This window comes from Opisthorchis viverrini, assembly GCF_000715545.1.
Source record: "Opisthorchis viverrini unplaced genomic scaffold opera_v5_417, whole genome shotgun sequence".
NCBI classification, from domain to species: Eukaryota; Metazoa; Platyhelminthes; class Trematoda; order Opisthorchiida; family Opisthorchiidae; genus Opisthorchis; species Opisthorchis viverrini.
The window spans coordinates 328,220-345,886 of record NW_008752073.1 but is presented as its reverse complement, the minus strand read 5'-3'; the positions used below and the strand labels follow the sequence as shown (position 1 = coordinate 345,886).

At 43.0% G+C, this 17,667-nt stretch overlaps 1 protein-coding gene across 1 annotated transcript in view; it reads left to right on the top strand.

Annotated features, from left to right (window-relative positions):
• Positions 1-2,378: 2,378 nt before the first annotated feature.
• T265_10856 (hypothetical protein) overlaps positions 2,379-17,667 on the top strand; it is a gene marked incomplete at both ends in the record, with an annotated part of 48,887 nt that continues 33,598 nt past the window's right edge. The window contains 8 exons of the mRNA XM_009177343.1: positions 2,379-2,676; positions 8,532-8,614; positions 8,722-8,813; positions 9,420-9,544; positions 10,535-10,617; positions 11,332-11,412; positions 12,205-12,318; positions 15,988-16,077. Of these exons, the coding sequence (XP_009175607.1) occupies positions 2,379-2,676; positions 8,532-8,614; positions 8,722-8,813; positions 9,420-9,544; positions 10,535-10,617; positions 11,332-11,412; positions 12,205-12,318; positions 15,988-16,077 (966 nt within the window). The remainder of the gene's footprint in view (positions 2,677-8,531; positions 8,615-8,721; positions 8,814-9,419; positions 9,545-10,534; positions 10,618-11,331; positions 11,413-12,204; positions 12,319-15,987; positions 16,078-17,667) is intronic.

Below are 17,667 nucleotides of genomic sequence, written 5' to 3'. Positions count from 1 at the left end.
CGAATACGAGATCCCCTGGAGATTCGCGATGGACCATCTGTCACGTTTCACAAGGTGCACTGTCAAAAGAGGATAAGAACATAACAAAAGAGGAATACACATTGCCTCACTAAAGTCGATGACGATGTTCCAGCACGTCCGGCAGAATTATTGATCCGATCCACACTGAAGTCTAGTTAGATCCTCCGAGATAAGATATTGGGATAGTAAGGATAAACGGAGTACGGATTAGAACTTGAGGAGCAGAGGTTTTTGATCCACACTAAATCGTCGAACCCGGAGATAAGAACATTAGGAACACAGTATGTACTCTATTCCCAAATTTTTGGCTCCACCGCATGAGGTGCTTGTTTTAACAAGCACTAGTTTAGTTTGGAGCGCAATCAGATTCGGTTTGACAGAATGACTTTAAAACCAACGAATACTCCTCATTTAAGGACATGATAGCTGAGCAGTTTTTGGATCAATCCGATCGAAAAATCAATGCTTTGAACAAGACTCGGCCGCTTACGGATCGGATATCGTTGGTGTGATTAAATTCATAAATCAAGAGATTGAATCCCGACCGATTGTTCAAAATACTGAAGTCGATTTTTTCACTCGGCTCTCGACGACAAACCAGCAAAGACGGTTGGACCTGACGAACTGAAGAAGACACTACTCTGGATCTTAGAATTATACATCAAACGTATACTTGTTCGTAGGTACCCGTTAGAAGGTGTGTACTGGTATAACATCACATATGATAGGAGATTACATAGGTTTTTTGGTTAGTTTGGGATCCGAATATCAGATACGAACAACTTTTGTTGAACTATTCCCTTCATTGACAGGCGCACGCCACCACTCGTCGAAATCTTTGAAAGTTGGCCAAATTAGTAGTTTGGTTGCGTATATGGATAGCATATATCTCATTAAAAGCCGATTTAGTCAGTTTTATGTACCGACTGATGTTTCTTTTTGTTTGTTGATGCGGATGCCAACGTGAACTACGTTTGGGGTCCTGGCCGTTGTACTTCCTATATTGTATGACATACCAGCAAGGGAGGAATCTAACAACTGCGGGTGCTGTCTCAAACCGCTCATCTGGCCATCCCAAATCGGTATTCGCTAGCATTGTCTTATCAATGTTTAACTGTGTCACAGCGCTTTGCACAGAACACTCTGACCGAGCAACAGCCAGAATCGAGGTCAAACAGAGGCTGTGAAACAGAGGATACTGAGCGGGTTTGATAAAGTCTCAGTCATGAAGGGTACTGCCACCGGCATAAAGTCCTCATAAGGGATGGATGGGCATACCTGTCAATCCAGACAAGGTGGGAACATCTGAACTTATCCGGAGGAATTCTAGGAAGGAAAAAGACATTACATTCGGTAATGTTGCCTATACAGAGTTGAATGGAATAAACGATCTGGCACAACCACCCTGTGAAAGTGGATTAACCTTTGTCTATGTTCGCATATCGTGCGGCGTAGACAGGAGTCATCTAGACCCTTCTGTAGACCCTTCCTGGACTGCAAGCAACTTTTACAACTTCACTGCTATGGAAATTCCGATCGATGGGTTGAGAGGCGCCTTGTCGTGTCGGCCGAAAGAGGTCACGTGCGCAGTTGGCTAATTCGAAAGACCACAGTTCCATCTTCCCATGAAATGATTTGTTTCGCTGTTTCTTGCAAAAAACCACCGGTCTTGATTGTTTCGCATCTGTGGCTGAGAGCACGCAATCAAAACCGTTCACATATCACAACCAATCTCTTTTGCCACCTATTTATATGAGGTGGACGTTGAAAATACCGCAACTGCGTTGGGATGCTCAGCGTAGATTCTTCCTTTCGGCGTTTCCGGCTAACTCAGCCAGTGCGTAACGGATGGATGTTTTGTCCACACCGAAAATCAGCACTTGTTTCATGCAGACGTCGATTAGTGTGTGCGTCTGTGTCTACCCGTGGGTTATCTGACCGGCTACGCAGACAGGCTTGATAATTAAAAAACAGGCATCACGTGACGGCCGGACCGACGTTATCTTGTCTGCGAATGCGAAATCTGCTTTCCAGTGGAGCTTTGCGGAACATTATCGAACTTTCGCGGTTGTTTGATCTCAAAGTGATCTTCTGTGGTAACCCAAGTACTTGTGAAAAAAACTAGGAACGGTAGTTAAAATGTGTTTGAGGCGTTTCTTTTATCCGCCAAGGAATGTTGGCCCAATGGGCGATGTGTGAATTGCCGGCTAAGGAACAATAGTCACTGCTGAATACACAGTTGGTGCGGAATGTCCGACGTTCTTCATCCTGTTATTCAGACAATTGTATTGGCTTTTCCAAGATGAATACGGCAATGGATATCTATTCGATGACCGTCGATTTAAACGTCACTTGTAATGTTATTGGCGGTAAATCAATCGCGAGACGGTTCCGTGATTCACGAAAGGGACAAGAAACCCTTTTTCATAAAAGAAACTACTCACAAGGTTGCTGAAGACTCTTCGACAGCCTACGACCGGTTTCGCCCTTTGTGGGGCTCATTAGGTAGGCACAGTTCCCGAGTTTCCATCAACCTTATGCTCTACTTGAACCCAAACTGGACTGATTTTGATAATTTATTCATCTTGTTTTTCACGGGGGACTCAAGTGAATTTCTCGCTTACGATATTCCACAACAGTCCGATTTGGGTTCAAGTAGAACATAAGTTTGGCAGAAACTCGGGGACTGCGCCTACCTGATGAGCCCCAAAAGGGGCGAAACCGGTCGTGGTCTGTCGAAGAGTTTTCAGCAACCTTGTGAGTAGTTTCCTTTATGAAAATATACTGCGATATCTTGAATATCGTGCCAACTGCAACATGAGGCGGCCTGTGTGCAGTACTTTCAGTTGTTCAATGTTACAAACGAGAGGTTCAGTTGAGTCTCGTAAAAAAACCAAATTGATTTGCAAATGAGTGTATTTCTTGAGGACAAGAAACCCATTCAGTAGGACATTTGTACGCGCACAAGTTTTTACGAGCCTACGCTCCGGATTATGTTGTCCAGTGAAACAATACACTTTGCGTTCCAGTTTCTTGGTATTAAACTCCATGAAACCGTATCAGACGCGTTCGCTCTTCCAATTCGTAACGTTTGAGACTGTTCTGAAAAGCTGAGCTGCATGAAAAACCGAGCCAGAAGACGTCTGGGAATGACTATTCCGTGTAATTTTAGAGATGAGTGTTGAACTAGGGACAGGTCCCAGTGTTTTTCGGAATACCTTCTGACAAGATTGTGTCCAGCGATGTGGCAAGTCACGTGTAACTGAGCAATCAAAGTAGTGTTTTGCAAGAGCAGAAAATGATGAATGCCGTAGTCTGGAACTCTCACCGTCCGTCAAGTAAAACTGTGCACTCAAAGCATACCGAGTTTTTGATCCCACCGTTTCTTGTATATGCCGTCTAATCTACATTGACTAAATGCATGTGTACTCGCATTTGGCAACAAGGCAGTTGACGATGAAAGCAATTGACAGTTCTCCTGTTATCCGCTCTCTCCGGCGGCAATATCAGTGAGGGTGAGGAAAGCGTAAATCAAGCAACAAACTGTGCTGAGGCGGTATCGGGGCCACCAGCGTGATCCAATGGCAGTGGTCACGTCCAAGAGTAGACTGTCAACAGCAGGTCCCTTCTCGAATCAACAAAAATTACTCTACATACAAGAATGGTTCAGTTCGTTGAAAAAATCTTGAAATCAGCTGTTCAGGAGCTTCCTGACCGACCATAAACTCCCCTAGGTATTGATTTGATAGACATCTCCCCAACTTGGAAACACTTGTGGATGTGAGGCTACAAGTCAGCAGTTGTGAACTCCCGTCATATGGGGCTTTAGCGATAACAGTTTGCCAGAAAAAGGCTAAGTGATCATCCCAGTTACTGGGACAATGTGGACAACAGATTATTACTTCACGTAACCTCACTTATTTAGGTGTTTTAAACACTTGAAGCGCCCCAAAAACGTCAAACGGTTAATTGCTCAGCGGGAAGGATGACCCCTGGATGAACTCCTCTGAGAAGCCATCACTTGAAGAATGGCTGAAGGAGTGGGGAGCCCTAACTCATCTTAGTGCAAGTCAGTCACACTACTGATCAACCACCCGAGGCCAAATGGTTAATCTTGAACTCTCGGCAGGGAGATTGTGAAATTGACTCTTTCTGGCTATGTATCACCCATTACGTTGACAAGTGAAATTCACCACGTCTATTCTATCCCCATTTGTAATCCCCGCCCCACTTTTGTGTTTAGTGCGTCTATATAAACTGACGTTTGTTTGTCCTTACCACTTCACTCAGATGGCCTTGAGGTCATGCGGCCATTTGTAGCCGACTTTGTGCACGTGTGACTGTCGCACGTGGGAGCCTGTTTGTTCGCTTGCTCTGTACTTCTGTAGTCCAAGTGGACCATTTGTTTTGGACGAGTATCTACTGTCGAGGTTTGTATAATCTATGAGTTTATCTTACACTACCGCACACTTACACTTACCGTATAGAAACCCAGCTCCGACTCTGTTTTGCCTNCCTGGGCGCCCGCTGAATCAACGTGAAGAATTTGGTGGGCGGTGTATCATCTTTTGTGTTGACAGTGAAATTCTCCACGTTTATTATGTCCCCATTTGTAACCCCCGCTACACTTTTGTGTTTAGTGTGTATATGAACTGACGTTTGTTTGTCCTTACTACTTCACCCAGATGGCCTTGAGGTTATGCGGCCATTTGTAGCCGACTTTGTGCACGTGTGACTGTTGCACGTGGGAGCCTATTTGCTCCCTTGGTTTGTACTTTTGTTTCGGACGAGTATCTACTATCGAGGTTTGTATATATGTGAATTTGTCTAACACTAATAGTACCGTATAGAAACGCAGCTCCGACTTTGTTTTGCTTTCCGGAGGTGCTGGTATTACGCGTCACTCAAAGATACCGTTCGTCCGTTACAGGCTATTTGTAAGCTAAGGACGGCTGATGAATCCCAATGAGGAAAGAGCTGTGAAACATCTGTACGATGCCTCTTGAAAATAGAATGGTTTCGCTTAAAGGACGAAGCCTCTTTTCGAGCTGAATAGCTTGAAAGAGAGTACAACCAACTGTGCGAGCTACCAACAGATGAATATCAATATGGTGACTTTATTCACTTGGGAAACACGGAATCACGTTACGAAATTTAGAGTCTTGTGAGCCCTAATCGAATTCGCTGAGCACCACATACGTGAGATCTCACAAGGATGGTCCACAACTAGCAGGAAACGTGGATCTTTGGAGTTTTCACAACGGAACATGTTTGTTAGCAAGACAATGGCACCGTCTAATTGTTGGTCCATTGGTCCTGTATGTTTGTGGAGTTGGTGGCCTGAATGTCTACACGGTTGATTCTATCTGTAGATCGAGGTTGCGCGGAACGTGCGTTTCGTGATGCGGAGGGTGGAAGCGGAAAGACATGTCGCCAACTTCCTTGTCGTTTTTAAAAGCAAAAGATACCGCATGTTTTTATTCGAATATCTAAAACTGATCAAGACCCAAGTGCGTGTGTTTTGTTAGTGTAAATCTGCAAGTGTGATCTCGCTTTTGGATGAACTGGACGGTGGGGATAGTTGAACTGTGCATGTTGAACTACTCTCTCAACGGGGCGCCCACTCAGCCAAACGTCGAAGTCGAGAGAATTTAATGCCTATCGCCTCAATACATTTTAGACGACCAACTATCGGACAACCCATGTTTTGCAACTCAGATTGATTGTAGTGAAGGAAAAAAGGCCTTCGATGCCAAGTTATTCATCAGAAAATGCCAACTGACCGGTAACAGACCATTGGACAGGGATGCAAAACCCTCGTTTGCATCTTATTTACAAAAACTGGATATCCATTCTCTTGAACTTTCCTGGATATTCATTGACTCCAATCATTCATTGCTCAAATCCAAGCAAATGGTACAAAGCGACTCAACAAATGCCGCAACGGACCTCCCCTTTTCAAAGCGAAATTCCACGAACAACACATACTACTCGCGTACCTCTCCATTAGAAGTATCACCGTTACACTAGTACCTTCTTGCTGTTCTGCACATTGAGATATCTCTTGGAGTTTTCGTTGTTGAACAACAAACTGGTTTTTTTCTCCGGATGTAACAAACTACTCACAAGGCTGCTAAAACTGTTTTGTTCTGGAAGGGCGAACTTATCCTCATTCCGGGCTGTTCGATAATGACTCTTTTCAGCTGAACTGATTGATTGACTGGTCGGAGACATTCAGCCTACTTAAGTCCATCTGTTTTGCACTCTTCAGAAGTGCAAATGTACGTAATCGCACGTACCGGACAAGTACCGATGTACTTTTGATTGTCACCTGGTCTTCTCATTTTTCGCCATGCAAATGGCAGCAACTGCTCGACCTAAGTTGACAATAGTACACAGTATTGTCAGAAAAAACGAGCACTGGACACAATCAGCGTGGAATTGCTCTTGATTAGTATGGTGACAGATTTGACACTTGCAAGTGGCCTTAGGTGAAAAACGCCCCGATTCGCTTGGTCTGTCCATTCATAATTCATGAGTCCGGGTGAGGACGCACGCCAAGTATGCATGAATGAGTGCAAAATGGGTTGAATTTAAACGATTCCTTCACGAAACCCAACTGAATAAACTGTTGAATCTAAGATAAAGCGTGGCTTAGAGTGGGTTCCAAAGTTAACTCTCATTAGTTCTTCCAGAGAAGACTTCTCTGCAAAGATTTGTCCTAAAATGGAATCAACACAGTTGTTCTTGGTATCATCGATCGCTCGAGAGGACACTGCCAAATTCAGGAAATTTTCTGCGATACATACAGCTTATTTGTAGTAAGTATGCAGACCGTTTGAGCTATTAACCTTAACTAGTGCTACGTGTGTTTTAACTTCCCGCTAAGTCGATCAATTCCTTTTTCCACATCGATTTACCACTCCCGCCTTGGAAGTTGTTTCACCTACACGGTAGATTTTGAATGCACCCGGGTATCAGGAAGGTCAGATTCCTGAAAGCAACCTCAGAACGCCCGGAACCTACAGCTCCACCAGAAACTCAACAGGAAAGCCGGCAAGCTTCCAGTCCAGTCAATCATTCAAACAATTCAGCAAAACCTGATGAGTGTTCTTGCACGCCACAGAAGCACGACCGAATGTGATCAGCGTTCAGGCTTTTCATAGAGGCCCGATCGATGTTGATGGGTGTTCATTAACGGCTATCAGACAGCCTGGATCAATGTCAGAAAGTCCTCTTTAAATAGCGTGGGGCTGTTATAACTTTTGCTCTCGCACTCGTTTGTTTGGAATAAAGCTGTTGTGTTCCCTTCTGTGAGTCTTTTTTAAGGCACTGGGCACTGGAGCTGGTCAGCAGCAGATATAACACCGGGCAAGATTGTTACAAATTCGTTTCATCTTAAAACTTCGTCATCGATCGGACCTTGGAGCGAGTGTTTTGAAATGCAGTTCCTACTGAGTTTATGTCGCTTCGTATGGTTGTAGCTCGTGAGTACGGCTCACTTGCGTCAAATTTGAGAGTATTCCGTATCAGCGCAGGAGCTTGAGAGATCGTGAGCTTAAAAATAGATGGACAGAGCGATTTAAAGCTTGTATCCTCCAGTTGAAACGAGTCTGGAGTGCAACTATAATTCTGTCAATAGCTTTTTACATCAAGTGGCCGCTGTTATGGTTTTATTCCAGTGCCCGGTGTTTCGGGCTGTGTTGAATTGAAGCCCAGTTGACTGATGAATCGTTTCAAGCTAGTTAAAATAATAGTAAAATGATACAAATAAAAAATGTGACACATTTTGGGTTCACCTAGAACACAGAGTTGACAGAAACTTGGGGAATACGCTTAACTGATGGGAATCAAGAAGGTTGGAACCGGTCGTGTACTGCCAAACGGTTTTCAGTAACATCGTGAGTAGTTTCCTTGATAAACACAAGAGATATTTTTCTGTTCATGCATGTATGCATAAGATCAAATGGATGTCGACAGTTAGTTTGAATTAGCGGGATATAGGAGACAGACCCAATTTAGAACCAGTGTGGAAATTAACGATATCATTTATTCCCGGGACACGGTTGACGGGAGTCTAGAGAAAGGTAAAAATGAAGTTTTTTCGGTCAGGTCCTGCCACAGTGTATAGCTATGTTTGTTAGAAATTGTGGCGAAATTAAGGCGCGGGAAGGAACTCAGTGTCATTCAGCGATCTTCGTGTTTCTCCGTCTCCTGGGCAATTCCCCTTTTTTAACGGTAAAATCGATTGCAATTCCTATATCTGGAATAATAATTCTTTTTTGGTCGATTTCAACTGAATTTCGATGAATTCAAGAAAACGTGTAGACAGAATTGTACCAGGGACGAAAAGTGTTTGAAATGGCTTAAAGGCATCTCATCAAATAATTTTACACCTCTGTGAAAGGGCTTCCAACTGCGTGTTGCTCATACATTTTTCACAAATAATTTGTTACTGCCTACAACATCGGCTCTATTCCTGTCCACATCTCTGCTTTCTACTCCTCAAGGTAACGGATTCATCGACGGCGACGAATTGGAAACGTTTCTCAACCGACTAGTGGACTGCATCATTCCCGATGAGGCAAAACAGGTGAATTAGCACCGGCTGATTTTCTCTGTTTATCTCGCTGCGTTTGATGAAAAAGGCCTTTCTCCACTCTGTCATTGGTGTTTCGCCCGACTGTGCGCTTTTTTCAGGTCCTAATGGATGTTGTCCAGACAAACTCTAATGTTGTGCGGGCGGTCTGCAGAAAAACACCATTGTTCTTCATGTCACTTTGTCGACACATGTAATTATATCAGGAATCGGACAGAATGTCTGATTCTGCAACGCTGTGGACATTCATCCTTGTTTACTTTGACCATTTACTGAATTGATTTGACCTGATCACACGAAGTGGGAAGCAACAGAGTGCGACTCACTATGAATAAATGTTAAGGTAGATAGAGAATGTCTGTTCTGCAACGCTGTGGACATTCATCCTTGTTTACTTTGACCATTTACTGAATTGATTTGACCTGATCACACGAAGTGGGAAGGAACAGAGTGCGACTCACTATGAATAAATGTTAAGGTAGATAGCATAGATATAAATATTGATTTATATATATATATATATAAAGGTAGGTCTATTGGGTCAGGATTTCGTAGTTACATAAATGTATGAAATACCTAATGGTATTCCTAATCATAGGTATTCGTGATACACTACTCATAAGGTCGCTGAAAATTCTTCGATAGCACATGACTGGATTCGCCCTTTTTGGGGCTCATCAGATAGGCGGAGTCCCCGAAATTCCATCAACCCTATGATCTATCTGAAACGATAACGATATACACTCATTTGTAAGCAAATTTAGTTTAGCGAGAGACTCACCTGAAACCTTGTGATTAGTGCATTACGAATATACACGTATCGCGATATCTCGAATATCGTAGAAACTAAGATATGGGGCGGCCTGGTGCAGCACATTCAGTTGCCTGGAAACATTACAAACGGTATATTTAGCTGGGTTCCAGGTGAGTCCCTCGCAAAACCAAATTAGTTTGCAAATGAGTGTATTTTGCTACTCAAAAGTAGCTTAGCCTACTCCGTATATTTGCAAAACATAGGCATGTGGTAGCCGCCGCAGAGAAACTTAGATTTTTTCGGATGTCTGAAGCGTTTGTACCACAACACGAAAAGTACTTTTAAACTATACTACCACTCTTTTTTATAAACTACACCAAAGTTAGTGAGGGTTAAACTAATTCGGTTGTCAGGTCCTTCAAAACCCACATTACTCTCGTCTTTCTACACTGTCGTTCGAGAATGCCCCTATCAAAATGGAGAAACACTGAACTCAGGTTTTGCTCTTATTAGAGATAATCAGCGGTGCTTATCCTTTGCCTCGAATCCGATGTGTAAGTTTCCTTGATAAACACAAGAGATATTTTTCTGTTCATGCATGTATGCATAAGATCAAATGGATGTCGACAGTTAGTTTGAATTAGCGGGATATAGGAGACAGACCCAATTTAGAACCAGTGTGGAAATTAACGATATCATTTATTCCCGGGACACGGTTGACGGGAGTCTAGAGAAAGGTAAAAATGAAGTTTTTTCGGTCAGGTCCTGCCACAGTGTATAGCTATGTTTGTTAGAAATTGTGGCGAAATTAAGGCGCGGGAAGGAACTCAGTGTCATTCAGCGATCTTCGTGTTTCTCCGTCTCCTGGGCAATTCCCCTTTTTTAACGGTAAAATCGATTGCAATTCCTATATCTGGAATAATAATTCTTTTTTGGTCGATTTCAACTGAATTTCGATGAATTCAAGAAAACGTGTAGACAGAATTGTACCAGGGACGAAAAGTGTTTGAAATGGCTTAAAGGCATCTCATCAAATAATTTTACACCTCTGTGAAAGGGCTTCCAACTGCGTGTTGCTCATACATTTTTCACAAATAATTTGTTACTGCCTACAACATCGGCTCTATTCCTGTCCACATCTCTGCTTTCTACTCCTCAAGGTAACGGATTCATCGACGGCGACGAATTGGAAACGTTTCTCAACCGACTAGTGGACTGCATCATTCCCGATGAGGCAAAACAGGTGAATTAGCACCGGCTGATTTTCTCTGTTTATCTCGCTGCGTTTGATGAAAAAGGCCTTTCTCCACTCTGTCATTGGTGTTTCGCCCGACTGTGCGCTTTTTTCAGGTCCTAATGGATGTTGTCCAGACAAACTCTAATGTTGTGCGGGCGGTCTGCAGAAAAACACCATTGTTCTTCATGTCACTTTGTCGACACATGTAATTATATCAGGAATCGGACAGAATGTCTGATTCTGCAACGCTGTGGACATTCATCCTTGTTTACTTTGACCATTTACTGAATTGATTTGACCTGATCACACGAAGTGGGAAGCAACAGAGTGCGACTCACTATGAATAAATGTTAAGGTAGATAGCATAGATATAAATATTGATTTATATATATATATATATAAAGGTAGGTCTATTGGGTCAGGATTTCGTAGTTACATAAATGTATGAAATACCTAATGATATTCCTAATCATAGGTATTCGTGATACACTACTCATAAGGTCGCTGAAAATTCTTCGATAGCACATGACTGGATTCGCCCTTTTTGGGGCTCATCAGATAGGCGGAGTCCCCGAAATTCCATCAACCCTATGATCTATCTGAAACGATAACGATATACACTCATTTGTAAGCAAATTTAGTTTAGCGAGAGACTCACCTGAAACCTTGTGATTAGTGCATTACGAATATACACGTATCGCGATATCTCGAATATCGTAGAAACTAAGATATGGGGCGGCCTGGTGCAGCACATTCAGTTGCCTGGAAACATTACAAACGGTATATTTAGCTGGGTTCCAGGTGAGTCCCTCGCAAAACCAAATTAGTTTGCAAATGAGTGTATTTTGCTACTCAAAAGTAGCTTAGCCTACTCCGTATATTTGCAAAACATAGGCATGTGGTAGCCGCCGCAGAGAAACTTAGATTTTTTCGGATGTCTGAAGCGTTTGTACCACAACACGAAAAGTACTTTTAAACTATACTACCACTCTTTTTTATAAACTACACCAAAGTTAGTGAGGGTTAAACTAATTCGGTTGTCAGGTCCTTCAAAACCCACATTACTCTCGTCTTTCTACACTGTCGTTCGAGAATGCCCCTATCAAAATGGAGAAACACTGAACTCAGGTTTTGCTCTTATTAGAGATAATCAGCGGTGCTTATCCTTTGCCTCGAATCCGATGTGTAAGTAGAGTGTACTCCCAGTGAAAGGAAGAAGGCCTTCTCTGCGGGGTTGTTTAGTGGAGAAACACCAACTGAACAATTACAGACTATTGGACACGGAAGCAAAACTCTCATCTCCTTGAACGTGTCTTTCTGAACTTTCTTTGATATTCATTGACTGTTTCTTAAATGCGAGCAAATGCTACGAAGCGATTACACAAATTCCGTAATAGATCTCACATTTCGAGAAACGCAAAGCGGATTCACGAGAAGAAACTACTCGCATGCCTCATCAGTAGTATCCACCGTTATCCGACAAGGGCTGTTACTGTGTTGGTCGTGTTAAAGGACTGTGTCGCCTGTTTGGACTTTCCAGTGAGGTAGCTTCATGAACATTAAAAAAATCGTTCAGCTGTAGCACCCTTCCAGCGCCTAGCTGCCATGCCACTCAAAGGCTGCCCGAGGGTTGGGATACTGCCAGGTTACCCGAGCCTAGGCAGAGAAATTCGAGAGATCGGGTTCGAACCACGGACTTTACGGTCAGTAAATTTGCGTTCTAACCATATGGGCCATCTTCCCTCCACCCGCATGAGCCCTTGGATCTACACGGACTACACGGATAATACACTTCAAAGGGGCACCTTGTAGCTTTTGCGCTGAGGGGATGAAAGTTTCCACCTGTGCTAACTAGATCCATGTGAAGCTTCGAGGAGACTCTAGAATCAACTCAACTGGCATAATTGAAAACTAACTTCTGAGAGTAATGCACGCTGCTACTCAGTAATTGAAAGTAGCCACCAAACATGAGAAGCTGTCATTTACTCCACAAGACAAGTTCGGACATAAAATGGGCGAAAACTGAAGGATTCGAGTCTGAAACATACACATTTCTGAGGGAGATGATTTTTCCATAACTAAGTCAGAACTACTGTTCTCAAGAACAAGTAGATATGCAGTTGGTGGTAACAGTTTACTGCCTGAAACTTGTACCATGACCTAAGAAAACCCTGAGTTGTACTGTGTTGTCATATCCGAAGAGCAATCAGTGACGATAAAAAATCAATGGGGCTCGAAGTTACAGGAGGGCACACTGAAATGCAGGCAAAATTGTTTGTGCTGGCTTATCGCCGTAATATCTCTGATGCGCGTTTGATTTTTCCTACATGCTAGGCACAGCTAATTGCCAGAGCAAAAAAGCCACGTGATCCGCGAACAGATATCACTTAGTCGAAAATGGGACGGAGCTATACATTCAATCAATTTAAAGGCGATCGATAACACAACGCCAATGCAAAGTCAGCCAGTAATTATCCGTTGTGGTTGAATTGAATACAGAAACAATGCACCCTGCCACGATGCAAACTACGGTGGGAGTTTCAAGTAGAGCATAAAATTAACGGAACCTCAAGAACTGCGCCTACCTGATGAGTCCCAAAAGGAAGAAACCGGTCGTGGGCTGTCGAAGAATTTTCAGCAACCTTGTGAGTAGTGTATTACGTTCATACGGTGGTAGTTGTTCGGACAGCATAGACAGACTGCATTTTTATCGATGAACACGGCTCACGTTTTTGCTTAAGTTATCTCTAAATCAACTCATGAAATGCTTGCTTTTGCCTCCGGACGAGAATCTTAAAATGCCCGTGTAAAACAAAGGTATCCAACCCAGGTGTCCCTCATATGTTTAACATTGGATGTCCGCCAGAACATTTTTCGTTTGATATTTAAGACCTTGTTGCCCATAGCAACGACCAGAATTGTTTGAAAGCTGAAATTTCAGGTGGACATGAATACTGTTTCTCCCATGCGAAACTAGAGTCCAGTACAGTTCCCCTCACCCCGTTCTTTGTGGGCAAATAGGCACGCGACTGTGTTGATCATGTGACCGAGGAGTAAGACGCGTCAACGCCAGACTCAATTTTGGTGAAAAGTTGAATACTGCTTCGTCTTTGATCGGATCAACCATTCAAAAGCCAGAGAAGACAACAGTTTTAATGCAAAAGGATCATGTATTTGAATCAAACTTTAAATGGCCAGTCTTCAGGCTATCAAGTGATCAATTTAGTCAAATTCCCGGGTTATTAGGACATTACCTTTTCAAGAAGAAAGCCAAAAACTAATAAATTATTTGATCGTTAACGGTTCTTTGCTGGACTATCAATGTTTACTGCTGTTGTGCGAAACTTTACTGGATCTTTTAATTCGAAGATCACAAACTTGCGTTTAATTGATCCGAATATGCCAAACTAAACATAGTACTGTCTGAAAATTTGTAAGCAGCGGTCCATTTTACCGGAAGTTTGTTTGGAAACGGCCCATTGCGGAACGCTTGCCCGGAGACGTTTGTATCAATCTAATTCAGGATTACAGTTCCTTGAGATCTCATCCAGAGATCTCGTTGAAATTCCCAGATCATTTCAAAACATTGAATGTTATTAGTCGTTGACGTTGTACTGATCTCGTGTATGCCAGTTTGAGTGCATACTACTGATGAAACCTGCAAGTAGTGTCTATTTATGTGTCCGATGGAAGGTTGATACGAATATCATGTGGACGCTTTTTGCAGCGTTTGTTTAATATTGTTTAATATTCTAAGAAGGTCTAGGAAAGTTCAAGAAGATGCTTCAGAATTGCGCAGGTGGATTTTTCTTTCATGTAAGCTGCTATGTTTACTTTCTTTCTTTTTTGGATAACTGTTTTCAAATTAAGGCGTCACAAGTCCAAAGTCTCCATATTGGGAATTTTTAACAGCACATTGAAAATCTGAACATCTGCTTTCATCAGTTACTGACTATAAGTGACTTAGATGGAAGAATAACTCACACGGTTAGTGAACCTTCAATCTGGGGAGTTGTAAACCGAGGAATTAGTCAATTCGTACTGCAACGAAGTGCGAGGTCCATGACTGAAGAATGAGTGGCGCCATATCCTGGTGATTAGATGCTCATGACTCAACGGCTAAGAGTTCACCTACTTGCCGGAAAGTCGCGAGACTCCCGTTAAGTATGAAAGTACCCTACAGTGCTTCTTGGACTGTTTAAGTCTTCCGAAAGATCCAAGATTATTCAAATTTAATGGGAAATCCACTCACCTTCATGGTCTCACAGAAGGATTCTCCCTCGTTCGAAAAGCATTTTGCAGGAGGTTATCCTTGTAGGGAACCCAGAATGCCTTCTCCATGGTGTTTCTTTGGTGGAATTATTGTTCTGTTTTTGTGCCCGCGATCTCTTGTTCGGCTACTTTTAGTTGATAAGAGCGTTCACCAATCGCACTGTAGATTCTCCACAAGAGTCTGAGTACATCTGGCGCTAAGTCTCGCTGTGACCGACAGATTCGTCAAAAAAGCACCGGGTTAGTCACAAATAGGGCAAATGGAACTTTAATTTAGGACGGGGAGAAGAAAGATCTCATTGCGGCAAATAGAGTTGTTGCTAACGAAGGCTGAGTTAATAACCCGAGCGCGTATCCTTGTTAACGATTTCTTGACATCTCCGTAATCAGTTCAACCAAATGAAGTTCTCGAACGTTGAGTAGCAAGGTGAACAATACTCCTTTGACTGCGTGAACACAAAAGGCATGCGACTTCCTCACAGTGTGAGAAGAGATAAATACGCCATGCTCTCGGTCCACCTCCAAGTCTCTTTCGAACAGCCATATTCAATGAAACATTTCGTGCGCCGGTTCAGTGATAACCTGAGGGAATCAAGCATACTCATCGATATTTCGCGACCCACATTCTCTGATATTGTTGTCAGCCCCACCAACTGTGGGAGATCAATTTTGAATATTCTACTTGTGTAACGGTGATACCACTGATGGAAGGCACACGAGTAGTATGTGTTTTTCTCGGAATTTCGCTTTGCGTCTCTTGAAAAGTAGAAATCTGTTGCGGAATTTGTGGAGTCGCTTTGTACCATTTGCTTGGATTTGAGCAATGAATGATTGGATTCAATGAATATCCAGGAAGGTTCAAAGGGACGCATTCAGGAGAAGGCGGGTGTCCAGTTTTTGTAAATAAGATGCAAATGAGAGTTTTGCTTCCCCGTCCAATGGTCTGTAACCGGTCAGTTGGTATTTTCTAATAAATAACTCCGCAACGAAGGCCTTCTTCCTTTCACCGGTATCCCCGTTTTTGTCTGTAAGCTGGTTGTTCTTAATTACTATTTGCTGTTCTAAAATTGACCAAAATAGCGAATTTTTCATTCACGGACTTAGGATTTCTCCAAGAGCGACTGGGACGAATTGGTCAGCGAACTAATGACTGCAATCGATACGAATAATGACAACAGAATCGATCTCCGTGAAGTGAGTTGCCATGTGATTCCGCACTGAAATGCGTTTCTATTTTTCCCACTTAAGTTGTTGATCCCAATTGATGTGGTCTCATTAGATTTTGATTCAAATACGTACAGGCAAGTGCAGGCAGGTCGAGATGAGACATTACTCTCTGTTGATTTTTAAGACGATGGAAAGGAAATGTGAAGTCAGTACAAATGTGGGCCACATAGTAAATAAATGAAAGTTTCCCATCCACACATCACTTTCGTTTGGGAAATGCTCCCCTCGTCTCGTGGGCGAAGACCGAAGTAGTGAAGCACTGGAATCGACGTTTGATCTTATTAGACCTCATCATTAGTGCATATCCTCGGCCGTGCCGAGGTTTGAACTCTTCACATCTGACATGCGAGGCGAGCGCGTTACCACCCGTCCTGAAAAGTTGAGTCACTCGATCGACATAGCCAGGACGGTTACTGCGCCGAGCAGACCGGGCGTGTCGTTCAGGCACGATGAACACGTTCACCTGTTCAGAGGTGTAAACCCAGATGTGTCTGGTGTGGGCCAATCAAGTAAGGGCGATACGTTAACGTCGCTTCACATGTCAGATGTTGGTAATCGAAGAATATGCACCGCCGAGGAGCTAAACTCAGAGCAAAACGCAAGTCCAAGTCCGTCATGGGTTACTTGCTGACCTTTGGAGCATATCGATAGGGATTCGATCTTGGCACCGAAATGTCTTCGCCACGATCTGTGTTCTCCAACTGTACCCTCACTGTTCTTTACCATGAAGATATTTCTGCAGCCGTCAGTCTACTGGTAAGCTAATTCACTCAAGTGTTGATCTGCCATTTGTAGACGTACGGTCGTTTTCTCCACGAGAGTTGTGGAGTAGTAATCAAACTGCGTTTTTTTAAAATGCATAATCATACATGTCATGCAATCTATTGTACACTTTAACTATGTGATCAACCAAATTCAGTTTGTTATCGAAGCGTTTCCAGCAGCCTCCAAGAAGGTATGCTGCGATATCTCGAATGACTCAGTGTCAGCTGAAACGTAGGTGTACAGCACATTCACTTGGAGACTATCCAGAAAGATTCCGTTGAGTCGAACGTTAAAACCTCACTGGTGTGCAAATGAGCGTATTTCACAAAAGACATTTGTCATCTTGTGTGGCTAGAGGGCTTCATTCTTATATGAAAGGAATGAAAAATAGATTGTTTTCTTTTTCAAACTGAGCAGAACTAACATTGCATACTTCTAACACAGCATGAAACGAACTCACTTTGAATACCGCTGAAGCTGCGAACTCTTGATCTGGCTCCTAAAGCGATCCCTTAGATTTACCCCAAGGAAGAATTTCTAATTTATGTCAACTGCCGCTGGGCTTCTGACGGGAGGCTCACATGGAACCCAGCTGAATCTTTCGTGTGTGATACACTTACTAATCTGGATGTGTTACTCTAGGCTGCCTCGTGTTTCAAGTTGGTCGTGGGCTGTTAAAGAGCTTTCAGGAACCTTAGGAGTAGTGTATTACGTCCATCCAACTTATTGTGACATCTCGAATTTCGTACTACCTGAAACATGCAGCGGCCTGGCGTAGTTGGATATGAAGGT